At 38.8% G+C, this 13,906-nt stretch overlaps 1 protein-coding gene across 1 annotated transcript in view; it reads right to left on the reverse strand.

Annotated features, from left to right (window-relative positions):
• LOC135471785 (integrator complex subunit 1-like) overlaps positions 1 to 13,906 on the reverse strand; it is a 41,184-nt gene that overhangs the window by 8,545 nt on the left and 18,733 nt on the right. The window contains exons 22-39 of the mRNA XM_064751125.1: positions 13,647 to 13,796; positions 11,214 to 11,393; positions 10,991 to 11,095; positions 10,251 to 10,418; positions 9,879 to 9,990; positions 9,312 to 9,470; positions 8,891 to 9,139; positions 8,504 to 8,619; positions 7,442 to 7,504; positions 6,691 to 6,744; positions 6,218 to 6,313; positions 5,606 to 5,813; positions 5,086 to 5,221; positions 4,414 to 4,662; positions 3,865 to 3,952; positions 1,534 to 1,784; positions 1,039 to 1,168; positions 168 to 301 (exon numbers count right to left, since the gene is read on the reverse strand). Coding sequence (XP_064607195.1) covers positions 168 to 301; positions 1,039 to 1,168; positions 1,534 to 1,784; positions 3,865 to 3,952; positions 4,414 to 4,662; positions 5,086 to 5,221; positions 5,606 to 5,813; positions 6,218 to 6,313; positions 6,691 to 6,744; positions 7,442 to 7,504; positions 8,504 to 8,619; positions 8,891 to 9,139; positions 9,312 to 9,470; positions 9,879 to 9,990; positions 10,251 to 10,418; positions 10,991 to 11,095; positions 11,214 to 11,393; positions 13,647 to 13,796 — 2,648 coding nt within the window. The remainder of the gene's footprint in view (positions 1 to 167; positions 302 to 1,038; positions 1,169 to 1,533; positions 1,785 to 3,864; positions 3,953 to 4,413; positions 4,663 to 5,085; positions 5,222 to 5,605; positions 5,814 to 6,217; positions 6,314 to 6,690; positions 6,745 to 7,441; positions 7,505 to 8,503; positions 8,620 to 8,890; positions 9,140 to 9,311; positions 9,471 to 9,878; positions 9,991 to 10,250; positions 10,419 to 10,990; positions 11,096 to 11,213; positions 11,394 to 13,646; positions 13,797 to 13,906) is intronic.

The raw sequence follows: 13,906 nt of genomic DNA on the forward strand, positions 1-13,906 counted from the left end.
GCTAACCTACCTGAGAATCAGACGAGGGTGTGGGGCCACTAGTTTCCTACAGGTTTAGGTGTCTTTATACACAGATGGTTTTTAATAACATACCTGAGAATCAGAAGAGGATGTTGGACCACCAATTTCCTACAGGTATATGTGTCTTACACAGATGGCTAACCTACCTGAGAATCAAAAGAGGGTGCTGAGCTGAGAGTTTCCTGCAGGCAATGTTAGCATCTCTCATGCGATTCTCAGCCTGCTTCCCAGCCACAGCCTGACCCAGGGTTGTGATCAGCCGGTGAGAGATCATGTCCAGCTACAACCCAATAACAGCAAAAACCAGTGTTATTGTCTTATCAATGCTGTACAGGGGTTTACACTGTGGAATGTAAACAATCTCTCAGCATGCCAAAAAGAGCTAGAATTGATCAATTCCCACACAACTAAAGCCAGCTAACTGAGTGCTCAGGGAGCACCAAATGGCTTTATTTACATTCCAAATGAGAAACCGCAAAGCCGTGGATCTGTTTATTAATCTTCACTATTTGCATGTCTATTCATATCAAAATATATTTGTTTACTTCTTTAGATGTCACTACAACACTAATTATATTTAAACGCTATTCGAATCCAACCAAGATTAATGTACTGTTGTAACTGAGCACTATCTACAAATTGAAAGCTACACACTTTGCCCAGTTCCACTGTATTCTGTTAGAAATGGGAGCAAAACACATAGAACTTGTTATTATCGTTATTACCACAAACACAATGATTAATCCAAACCTATCTATAGGTACCTTTCAGAACAACAAATGGAAACAGCTTTGAATGTACACATCACTAAGAACATGTTAAACTTGACTGACGTGTGGGAGAGTGCGAGATCAACATATCAGCTGCATACATGTATTTTCTTTACACTGCTGACAAAGACCCATTTCACAAAATCTTTTTTCTTTCACACATCTGGCAACCAATAGTGCAGGGAGTACAATGCTGCACAGGATATAAGAAGCAAGCCCTTGGTCAGCATGAGCAGGCTAAGGTTACCTGGCTGTGTCCTCTCTGTGTGGACTGGGTGTCCATGATGTACGGGCAGTTTTCCTCCAGCCATGAGCCGATGTACGGGTATTGTAAGTAGAGCTCTACCAACAGCTGACCATACAACTGGCTTAGGTCGCTGAAATATACAATATTAAAGTGATGTGAAATAATCACAACAGGTGAAATAATCACAACCAGTGCAAGTGAACTTTATACAATATGTTCATGATCAACATAACTAATGTGAGTCACCAGGAATGGCAGTGCACAACATTCAAGATAACTACATGTAGTTCACACTGGTCAGTATATGTAATACCAGTGTCATTTGTCTATTGCCGAACATCAGTTTAATATAATACTCTACTGGGCCATGACTCTATTTCATTCACGTGATGGCTAAAATTGTTTACAGGAGATCAGATATTGGTGGTAGAAAGAGTACACCTGATAAAACATATTAATGTCAAGCAACAGTCAAGACAGCGTAATCTGACTTACCTGTCCTCTTTGAGCTTCCACTGGACATGGTTCACAACCACCTTCAGCTTGTTCTCTCTGCCACACAGACAGCACTTGATCAATTCTGTGCGACTATTCATCACATCTGACACTTCCACAGGTACATGTACCTTGACATGTGACCCAGCCGAGGACGCTGACTGGTTCATGTTGCCCTCTGCCACTATAGTGTCAGCCAAACAGATGAGCTGAGAGTCCGTCAAACCCAGAACATCTTCTGGAGTATAGTTCTGACAACATGTGAAATGGTGATTCATGTAACTTTAACACAGAGTAAATGCAGTGCTACAACATTATCTTATGTATTTTACAAATAACTAAAGACTGTCTTGCAACCATTTTGTAATTTTACTTAAACTGAGGTGTGTTTTTCTGTGACACTAAAGGAAATGTCAGTTAAGTGACACAGGTCATGGCACAGGAAACTGACAACATCTGACAAATTGCAAACCACTGCTCCTACATACACCTATCAAACACTGAAGCACATGGACCTCATTGGTCATGCTTCTGCAGAAAAGAACTCATCTGCTGACAAAACCTCAAACACCTATCAAACACTGGAGCACATGGACCTCATTGGTCATGCTTCTGCAGAAAAGAACTCATCTGCCGACAAAACCTCAAACACCTATCAAACACTGGGGCACATGGACCTCATTGGTCATGCTTCTGCAGAAAAGAACTCATCTGCCGACAAAACCTCATACACCTATCAAACACTGGGGCACATGGACCTCATTGGTCATGCTTCTGCAGAAAAGAACTCATCTGCCGACAAAACCTCATACACCTATCAAACACTGGAGCACATGGACCTCATTGGTCATGCTTCTGCAGAAAAGAACTCATCTGCTGACAAAACCTCATACACCTATCAAACACTGGGGCACATGGACCTCATTGGTCATGCTTCTGCAGAAAAGAACTCATCTGCCGACAAAACCTCATACACCTATCAAACACTGGAGCACATGGACCTCATTGTTCATGCTTCTGCGGAAAAGAACTCATCTGCTGACAAAACCTCATACACCTATCAAACACTGGAGCACATGGACCTCATTGGTCATGCTTCTGCAGAAAAGAACTCATCTGCCGACAAAACCTCATACACCTATCAAACACTGGGGCACATGGACCTCATTGGTCATGCTTCTGCAGAAAAGAACTCATCTGCCGACAAAACCTCATACACCTATCAAACACTGGAGCACATGGACCTCATTGTTCATGCTTCTGCGGAAAAGAACTCATCTGCTGACAAAACCTCATACACCTATCAAACACTGGAGCACATGGACCTCATTGTTCATGCTTCTGTGGAAAAAAACTCATCTGCTGACAAAACCTCATACACCTATCAAACACTGGGGCACATGGACCTCATTGTTCATGCTTCTGCGGAAAAAAACTCATCTGCTGACAAAACCTCATACACCTATCAAACACTGGGGCACATGGACCTCATTGGTCATGCTTCTGCAGAAAAGAACTCATCTGCCGACAAAACCTCATACACCTATCAAACACTGGGGCACATGGACCTCATTGGTCATGCTTCTGCAGAAAAGAACTCATCTGCCAACAAAACCTCATACGCCTATCAAACACTGGAGCACATGGACCTCATTGGTCATGCTTCTGCGGAAAAGAACTCATCTGCCAACAAAACCTCATACACCTATCAAACACTGGAGCACATGGACCTCATTGGTCATGCTTCTGCGGAAAAGAACTCATCTGCCAACAAAACCTCATACGCCTATCAAACACTGGAGCACATGGACCTCATTGGTCATGCTTCTGCGGAAAAGAACTCATCTGCCAACAAAACCTCATACGCCTATCAAACACTGGAGCACATGGACCTCATTGGTCATGCTTCTGCGGAAAAGAACTCATCTGCCGACAAAACCTCTCTAAGTGCTGAACATGATGGAGAGTTTGCAGGCAGCTAGAAGAAAATTGTACAAATGACATATTTTATAGCTGGATGTTTTGTTTTATTTATTTGATTCGTGTTTTCTGCCGAACTCAAAAGTATTTCAGTAATACTATGGCGGCCAGCATTATGATGGGAGGAAATCGGGCAGAGTCCAGGGGAAACCCACGACCATCCGCAAGTTGCTTCCACGTACAGACGCAGAGGAAGCCAGCATATGCTGGACTTGAACTCACAACGGCCACATTGGAGAGAGGCTCCTGGGTCATTGCGCTGCCTTACCCCCTCGGCCTGAATGTTTTGATGTTGACAGTCCTAGAAATTACAAATGTCACACTAGTAAGAAGCAACTTTCTTTCACCTACCTTAGGTAATTTCCGGTCTCTGCCTTGCCATATCTTGGGAATGTTGTAGCAGGCCCACAGGAAGTCTAGCACACAGGTCGGGTCATACCTACAAGGAGGGACAGCTATATCTGAGACACAATGTGGAAAAAAGCACATGTACATACAATAATACAGGGTCACAGGTTTAGATAATCATTTGTTTGTGTTGATCCCCTGTGATCACTGTATTAGCTATAATAGATCCCCCCCACTTACATCAAAGTTCAATATTTTAGAACATTTTCATGTTTGATGCTCAAAAGAGGAACTAAAACCACTTTTGTATGATTTGTGCTGGAGGCAATTGAATTAACTGGTACACATGGTGAATGATACCAAAGTCCTTTCATCAATGGGTCAAAACTTCCTTATCATTTCATCACATTCTTCAGCGAATACATATATTTAAACATACATATGTAAGGTCAGATGACATTTAATCTCTGACATAGACGAATTTTTAATGAGCAATTTAAGAGAAAAACAGAATACTTCAAAAGAAAAGAGAGGCTATTTCCCCACAATTACCTGTTTATGTCCTCCACACGCAGCAGTAAGTCCATGCACTGCCTCAGGGTGCTCCAGCTGCTCTGGTGAGTGAGTAAAGCCAGTAGGTAGGGCTGGTTACTTCCCCTGTCCCTCTCCTGATCTTGTCCACCAGGCTGCCTCCCGAAGATCAACATTCTCTGTAGCTCTGGAGTGGACTGGATGACCTCTGGGTCAAGCAGCTCCAGCCAATCAGTAAGCAGATTAGCTGCTGATGTTGGCAATTTTAATCTGCACAAAATGAAACAGGATTATACCAGTCATCAACTTTCGAACAAGAAAAGAAATGTTTTACAGTAGTAAAACTTGACCCGGTAGGTGATGAAGGAACTGAATATGTGCAGGCATTTCTAAATCCTTACAAGATATGTGTCAAGACACAAAAGGCTTTCTTTGTGTTACAGATGTAAATTAAATAATACAATATATATAACATCATATTTCTAACATTCAAATGAAATGATCATTTTAATACATTACTATCAATACCACTTATGATCATAAACCATGAAATGTCTCCAAATTTCTAGGACTACAAAACTTTTTAGGAATGCACAGAAGTCTTACCCACTTCAAATTTACACAACCGAACAATCCTGTAATAAACATTTTTCACATTTGAATGTCAAAAGTTTCAAGAAGTAGGAGACTTACCCTGTTTCAGAATGCAGCATGAGTTTACAGGCCAGCTGTGTGCCTGCAGCTCTGCCCCGCTCCACAGCACTCTTCATCCGTCTCTCTATCACCTTACCTAGGCTGGGGTTACCCTCACCATCCAGTCTCTGCAGCTCTGAACACAAGCAACACACAGATCAAAAGGATTAAAACTAGCATTACCCTTTGACATTATTCTTGTTAACTTCAACTTCTTGGTCCATTAGCAAATGTCAATATAAAAGACTACAGCATAGTAACACCTAAGATTAAGATATCATCTCTTAATCCCAGGTCACACAACTCATGACCCCCTTCTGGAACTCATTCTTATATTTTGTATCCAACTCAAATTTACACTGTAACAAGGTATACTGGCATTTATTTTATTATGTTCTGTATTACATGCCACAAAGCTTCCTATAACAGGTATTTTATTACCTGACTATTAAAACATAATCACTTGAGAGATGAATTATTTTGTGAGCTTAGGAGTGTTTTGGAATGACAAGTCTTGTACCTCTGATAATGCTGCTCTCGTCCTCCTTTTCCGTCTTTTCCTTCGTGTCTCGTTTTGTTTCAACTTTCTTTGAACCTTCTTTTTGAACTTGTCGTTTACAAGATGTCAAGTATTGGTTAACAACAGCTGAGAATCCTGACCTTTGACCTCCAGACATGGATGCAATCTTCTCAAACAAATGGGCAAGTTGCTGACTAGTACCCTCAGGCTGTCAAGCAAGAAATTCAAACCATGCAGCACAACACACAATCAATCAAACTGAAAACATGCCATGTACATTTCACACACATTTTATACACAAAAGCTTACACACAGAAGAATGTACAATTAAAGAAGACATGTAGTTTAATTTAGCACCTCAGTAAATGAAAAATACAGGTATAAAAATTGTTTATTAAAATCTTAAGTTACATGATAAACAATTCAGGGGATGACACTGATCATCATACAAAATAAGGGCTCTTTATGTCCAAAATCTTTGGTACTGGTTATATAGCTTTATTTTCGGTTTAATGTCACCAATAACCAGCAATAGTGTCACAGGTTTTGAAGTGGTAACAAGACCAACATCAACAGAAATGTAAGGTCTTTCATTCTCTAGCATTCTCTTACCTGTTTAGCAGAGAGCAGCCTAACAAGGGGGCAGGACAGGTGAATCAGTCTGTGTAGACTAGCCAGGAAAACTTTGCCTTCTCTGTCTGATAATACCTGTTCAGATAAAACCAACACAAAGATAATTCACACCAAGGTACACACAGATAACTGAAATATAACATACGTGTGATTTCATCACATTCTCACTATTCACAAAAAGTAATTAACACTGTCCATGAGTTCCAGGAGTTTTTCAAAACAAAAATTTGGGGACCAAAATCTATATAAATATATGTGTAAGTAATGCTGATGAAAATGTATGCTTTTCCAGGAGAATTTCATGTAGGTTTACTCCACTCAATGTAACCAGCTCTTACATACATATATATGTAGTACCTGTGATACAACTGTGGTGGGTTTGGTTATTGGTGCACGGACACTTTGATAAACATAAGGTTTGTAGCCCCAGAACAAAAATACACTCAACCTACCGTGTTAAACGCTTCAATAAGCACATCTGGAAAGTCACCTGCCAGCGTCAATTTCTGAAAAGTATACAGGTTACTATTTATACTTATTACTTTCAATGCTACCCATGACATTCTTAAGTTTTTAACACTTGCATCATCATAGAACAAAAATGTATATAACAGTTATAATCCTCCATAAAATAGTTCCACAAAGTTTTATTATTTTGTTGTTTGTGTTTTCTTTTTTTTTGTTTAATGACATTCTCAAGAATTGTCTATTTATAGGATAGTGGCTGTCTATTATGGGTAAGGGAAACCACTGTGACGGGAGTAAACCATCACAACCTGGCAAGTTAACTTGACAAATTTTGCACACATTAAAGGCAATCTACACATTTATTTGGCTGCTCAAGTATATTTCAAGCTTTCTGCCTATAACATGTCAATGAACTTTAATTGTGACATGCAATTCATACCTCTATCAAAACATACTGATGCACTAGAAAAGGTCAAAACACAATGTAAATATATCAAAAACTGAACAGAATACAGTGGACTGTGCATAAAGTTCTAGCCACTACAGAAGTTTTTGGAGTCGTTGCCGTTCAAAGTTCTTAAATATGCTCACAGCACAGCTTGCAACTAAACATCAGTCATTTGTTTTTTTGTTCATTCATATCACTATTTGATCATAATAATTCCCCCCTCCAACCCCCAAAATCAAAAACCCCACCTGAGAGAACATCTAGACCACTTTTCCTTGGCATCATACCTTCATCAGCTGGCTGTGTAATGGAGGTCTGGCACTTACAGAAGGCCCACCACTCAGGAAAATCTACACAAGGGAAAATACAAAACACATATTCCCTATATCCTTAACATATGAAAGAGCAACTTTCAGTGCCAATAGTGCACATTTATAATTGATTTTGGAAACAAAACTACACTGGCTGGATGGGCCAATTTCAGGGCTTGATGAAAGGTATAATTTTAACAGTCTACAAAGGATAATGACTTCAAAATATGCTTGATTAAACTCTTTGATAACATGCAAAAAGATTGAAGAATTACAGTACAGTACAGTACAGTGCAGTAGTAAATTCTTGACATACTGACTGATGTACTCAAGGACTTTTTAATGATAAAATGGATGTCATTTTTATGGGAACAGAAAAGCCAGCAGAGAACCCAAAGTAAACCACTGGTCATTAGCAAATAACTGACAAACTTTCCAACGGTTAACACACAGACTTTTACCCCCAAAGCATGCTCATGGTGTAGGCCTATGCCGTGAAATTGGATTGACAGGTAAATCATGTCAACAATCTTCCCGTAACATCACTAAAACAGGTGTACGAGAGCTGTCAACATTTACTGTCGATGAAACTCTGATAACAGAGACGGATAGAGAATATTAAGAATCTCTTACTGGCATTCAGCAAAACAACTTGTGTGTCCTAGCAATGGAAATAACTAACGAATGATTGTGCCATAACGCCATGTCAACATACATGTGCTAGCAATTGAAAGACAAACATCTTAATCGCTCATCCAAGACTCGCTTTTACATGTGCCATAATGTGATCCAGCTCGTTCACCAAAAATCAGAAAACATAAAGGGTTTAACTCCAGCTGAACTCTGAGATTTTTGCTAAATCTCTGACAAGATTGAGATCAAAGGTGATTAAAATCTGGAGAACAATCTTAACAATTTAGAGACCCGCATAATCATGCAGTGTGATGTCAAAAAGTGAATAAAATGACATATACAGAAAATGGTTCCAGCCATTGTTTCAGAGTCTTGATGCACAATATTACATCAATAACCTCCTACCATTTTCAAACACTCCACAGCTTCTGGTACAGTTTTCAATAATTGTTCTTTAGTGTGTCTGGTATCAGTGACCAACACTGGCTTCTCTACACACTTTTTCTCCTCCTCCATGGCAACTAGATAAAACACAGAAGAAAATTTTGTGAAACATCAGCTGAATAGAGGAATGGAAGTATTATTAAATGATGAGTTATTACAAGCATTTATAATTCAGATATGATACAATGAAATTCCTTCAGAAAAGATGTTATTAAGTTGAAAGGAGCATGAATTAAATTATTAAGCTCCTTCAACTGAAGTAAGCAGTATCCAACAAACAGTATATCCTTAGCAATCCAGTGACTCGTCTGCAAAGAAACAATGAAATGACTGGAACTTGTCCATTACCTGGAGGTGGTTTTGGAGCGCCTTGTGTCAGCAGATGGTAGAAGCGATCCCCCCCACTTGCCCCTCGCATCTGCTGAATCTCAATCAGCTGTGCCATGTAACCTTTATCTATTACAGCCTGCTCAAGGTTTCCACTGTCCACTCCCACTGCATTGTCCAAACACTCCAACAATTTACTCATACTGGATACAGGGATCCCAAATGACTGCACAAACAGCAACAACTGGGCTGGTTCTAAGTCTTGAAGAGCTACAATTTGAGAGAGAAGTCAGAAATATCACAAATTTTGACACCACCCTGAGCTGAAATTTTTTTTACTCATTTTACAAACCAAAAATAAAATCACTCCTTAAAGTCATTATTACAAGGAAACCTTCTTTTCACCAGTGTTTTGCCCAAAATATGAGGAAAAAAGTTTTACCTGCATCAACAACTCGCTGAACTTTGGACCGGATCATTTTCAATTTCAACCAATCAGGTAGGAGCAAGGCTTCTTCTGAGGTGTCCAGCAGAAATGCAGAGGGAGGATGACTATTGGTTGGGAACCAGGTTTCGAGTAACTCTTCATACATACAATCATCTGGACATAAAACCAACATTAACAAAATACATTATTGTTAATATTTATAATACACCACCTACTTTACAACTCAATTAATATTACAACTGATTTTCACAAGTATCGCAACAAATCAGAAAATTTGAAATCCGGAAAGTTCTAGGGAATGGGGAGCGAAACGACATCGGGTTTGACAACGACACCGTGGAAATGAGAAATTTTAAGTCAGGATGAAGAAAAAGTCGCAGGCAAAAATAACTCAACTACAAACCTGACACAATTTTAGTATATTCTCTTTATAATGCATCTCCTCTTTTTTCGGCACAGGCTCACTTTATCCTAAGCAGTATTCTCTCCAATTGGACAAGTTAATCCCTCTGAGCCTGGATATTGTTACTGGTTCACAAAATGTCATAAACCTGAGCTAACCTTTGGGTGGTCCGTAAGACAAGAGAATGACCATGGCGTGAACAACCAGGACATGCATAGTGGCTGTCTCTCCATTCTCCCACTGTAGTAAGATCTGGTCCTGTGTATCTGACTGAAAACAGAGAGATTTAAATACACACATTACTGACTTATTTCACCATAAGCCACATTCTAGCTGTTGTACATTTCTGATGTCGTAATAATTGTAATATGTAATGTGTACAATAGTCTGACATTTTTGAAATGACAGATGAAACGGTAGACACTTCTTAACTTGCACCCTGTTGGTGTGCTATTCTTGGATCACCACACACAGACAGCCAGATGTGCACAGACAGTTTGAAGACTCCAGAGACTTGTGATATAACTAACCCAAGTGTAGGACGCACGGTCTGGCTCCTTGGCCTTCCTCAGGTAGCTGGTGTACAGGTGAATGAGGGAACGCAGGGTGATGTCAGCCTGTCTCGTGCGCCTTTCCTCCTCCATAGGGAACAGGTGGTTGATGACAGCACACCTCTCTACGATCAGCTGACCAAGATCCTGCAGGTTTGAACATAGAGCAAATGTTCTACACACAACTCCTATGTCTATCTACAACCACATACAGGCTCAAATTTGAGTAGAAAATGAAACCAATAATCAAAAAAGTAAAAAAGAAGGACACATGTTCGTGAGTCATTTCTCTTGTATATTTAATAATTTATTTGATTGGTGGTTTACGCCATACCCAAGAATATTTTAATTATATCACAGCAGCCAATATTACGGTGGCAGGAAATAGGGCAGAACTTTCCACATTTTTCCAGAGAGGATGACAACATCAGTTGGACTTGAACTCACAGCGACCGCATTGGGGACAGGCTCCTGGGTCACTGTCCTGCACAAGCATGCTATCAACTAGGTCATGGAGGCCCAGTTCTCTGGTACACTCCAGTTCAAGATATACCACAAATTATAGGTAATATGGTTCAGAAGGCTCCTGTGTGACACACTTTACATCTGTTGACAATCCACAAACTGCACAAAATATGATTCACATCATCAGTTTATATATTCAGAGATTAAGTTTTGAATGTGTTGTGTGATAAATGTTTACTTCTTGACAAACTTACCACAGCTAATTCACTCAGGGTTTGAAGCTGCTGGTTCATGGCATAGTGAGAGAGAAATACGATGTAAGCACTGACCAAGGATGGGTCTGTTTCCACCTGACATGCCTGAAATTGAAAGACCGATAATTGTATATCAAGATATTATTATAATATTACTGTACAAAACAAAATCACGTAAGTTTTAATAAGGAAGTATAGGACAAGAAAAAAAAAATATAGTGACCTGTCTAAGAGCAACAGACAGCTGACCTCTGACATCAGAGAACACAGGCAGGGAAGGTAACTCTGTCAGGAGCCACTTGTGCTGTGGCATATAGCGAGCCACTTCTGACTCTTCCTCCACCTCCATGTCATCATGTTCACTGCTGGTTGAGGAGGGGCTTGAAATCACCATGGATAGACCCTGATACACAAAAAATATAGAGAAAATTAAAGAGGCTCTGGAGAATCCAATCAAGGTTTTGCTATTAGTTTGGAATAGCTGAAACAATTATCTTTCACAATGGTCTTGCCTATGCACATGTCACTGTTAAACATCCCTTATAAAGTTTGTAAAATTTGCTTTACCGCTTAATAACTTTTTCAGATTTAAATCATTTTCACAGTAAACATGTAAATAATTCAGGAATGAGCCTGATATTTTCTGAAAAGTAGGCAGTAATTTCAGCTATTCTGAGTGAATAGGAAAGACTTGTTTTGATTAGTGAATATGTTTTTTTTTGCCGAAAACCTCTGGTACAGCCTCAGCGGCTGTCATCTACTTATACTGCCAAAGGTTTTTACATCGTACTTTGTGAAAATAAATCTGCATTCAGGTCTAAGTATTCCTGCTTTACCTCATTAAACAAAACTTACTGAAAAGTGAATAAACTCTACTGACAACAAAGCAATAGGAGGAGCTGAGCTGATCGACTTTTCATCTTATTAATCACAAACTTCTACTACAGAAACTACAAATTTATGGTGTCCAATCTAATGAACTGAACTTACTTACCTCTTATCTAAAATGTTGTATTTAAAGTGTTTTCTTAAGTAACAATTTGTTTAGTCCTCTAAATGTTATAAATGGAGTCCCTCAGGGATCCATTCTTGGACCGTTACTGTTTATTCTCTACACAAATGATTTAGATTTACACAATGACAACTGTAACTTAGAACTGTTTACGGATGATGACACAATTCATTTTTCTGCTAGAAATCTTACTGACACTGAGTCATCTCTAACCAAGTCACTCAAATCCATCAGTTCTTGGTCTTCTCAAAACAAAATTGTAACAAACCAAATATATACAAAAATAAAGGTATAAAAACTGCCTCCATCACATTGAGAGGGATCCAGAAACTGATCTAATTATCGGTATTCAAAATACCCCCATACAAAATGACAAGCAACATAAATTATTAGGAATCTACATAGAAAGTAAATTAAAATGTCTGAAAACAAGTGGATCATATTTGTACAAAAATATCAAGACTTTAATCGGTAATAAGAAAACAAAGTACCAAAAACAGCTGTTTTCCTGATCTCTAATCATTCCAAAGATGTTTCAGTGAGAAAAATGTTTGAAATTCTGAACTGGCTTCCAATACAAGCATTAGTCAAACTAGAAAAACTGTTTCTGTGTACAGGTGTCTAAACGACCTTCACCCAGAGTACATGGAGAATCTGCTTAATGTAAAAGATATCCCTGAAAGATAATTACGTACATCAAACAGAAACCTATTCCCTTGCCAAACTCCTCACTGTATAAAACTAGTCTCCAGTTTTTGGTCCAACAATATGAAACACCATACCTTGCACAATACAAAATACATTATCTCTTTCAAGTTTCAAAAGACAAGCCAAGAAATATCTGGCACAGAAAGAACAAAACAGAAATGTTCTCCCTATTCTGCATGTATAATTATATCTGGTGCTCATAAACTGTTCATACAGTGTATAAACTGCCTACTATACAAGAATTATTTATTGTGAATTTTTTTTTCTTTGTCTATGTACAGTATGAATGCAATTTTTATAATAGAAGACCATGCCACATACATGTACGTTAACTGTTACACAGTGTACAAACTACTTTTATATACCTAGGAAACTGTTTAATATGTATATTTTTTTCTTATCTATATAGATTATATATATATATATATATATTACTTACTTGACTACAAATCTTACAGCTACAGAGTGAAAGTTTGTGTGAATGTGTGAGTGAGAGGGCCTTAGGGAAGACCAACTACTGTTGACAGAGTGTATATAACCCTCTGTAAATAAAGTTTATTAACAGGCATATGTGTTGTACATTTCTCATTTTCTTTTCATACTCAAGCGTGTTAGATGTAATAATAATGCACACTAATTTATCCACCGTACAATTTTCCAAACTTTTTTCCCTTAAATTTCAATATATTTCACAATACTTTGTTCTCATAAGTTACTAACTTGTTTAATCGGTATTTGATTGGTGTTTAATGCTGTACCAAAGAATTTCTCATTTTCATGACGCTGGTCAGGGTTATGGGTGGAGGAAACCGATTAAAAGCTGGCTACAAAAATGTAGATTTGTTTCCGCAATCTCATTTGTCAGGGGAGTGTGGATGTGGGTTAAGCATCATCATCCAGTCACAGCGGCTTTCCTGTCTAAACTGCGAGTCTCACCTTGATGGCTTGTTGTCGAGCAGATGACTGGTGAGAAGCCAGTTTCTGAAGGAAGTAATCCAGGACCTGGAACGTCGTCTGACTGTCGCTGCTTCCATCATGAACCAATTTTTGGAGGCGTGATAACAACTGCTCCTGCTTTCGTAATTTCTTTTATAAAAATAAACAAAGGCCTCAAACAATCACATATGAATTTATACCATGAATATCAACATACACCAAAAACAAATAACCTAAAACTGCCTTTGTTTTTTTGGCAT

Source organism: Liolophura sinensis, chromosome 1 (assembly GCF_032854445.1).
Source record: "Liolophura sinensis isolate JHLJ2023 chromosome 1, CUHK_Ljap_v2, whole genome shotgun sequence".
Taxonomy (NCBI): domain Eukaryota; kingdom Metazoa; phylum Mollusca; class Polyplacophora; order Chitonida; family Chitonidae; genus Liolophura; species Liolophura sinensis.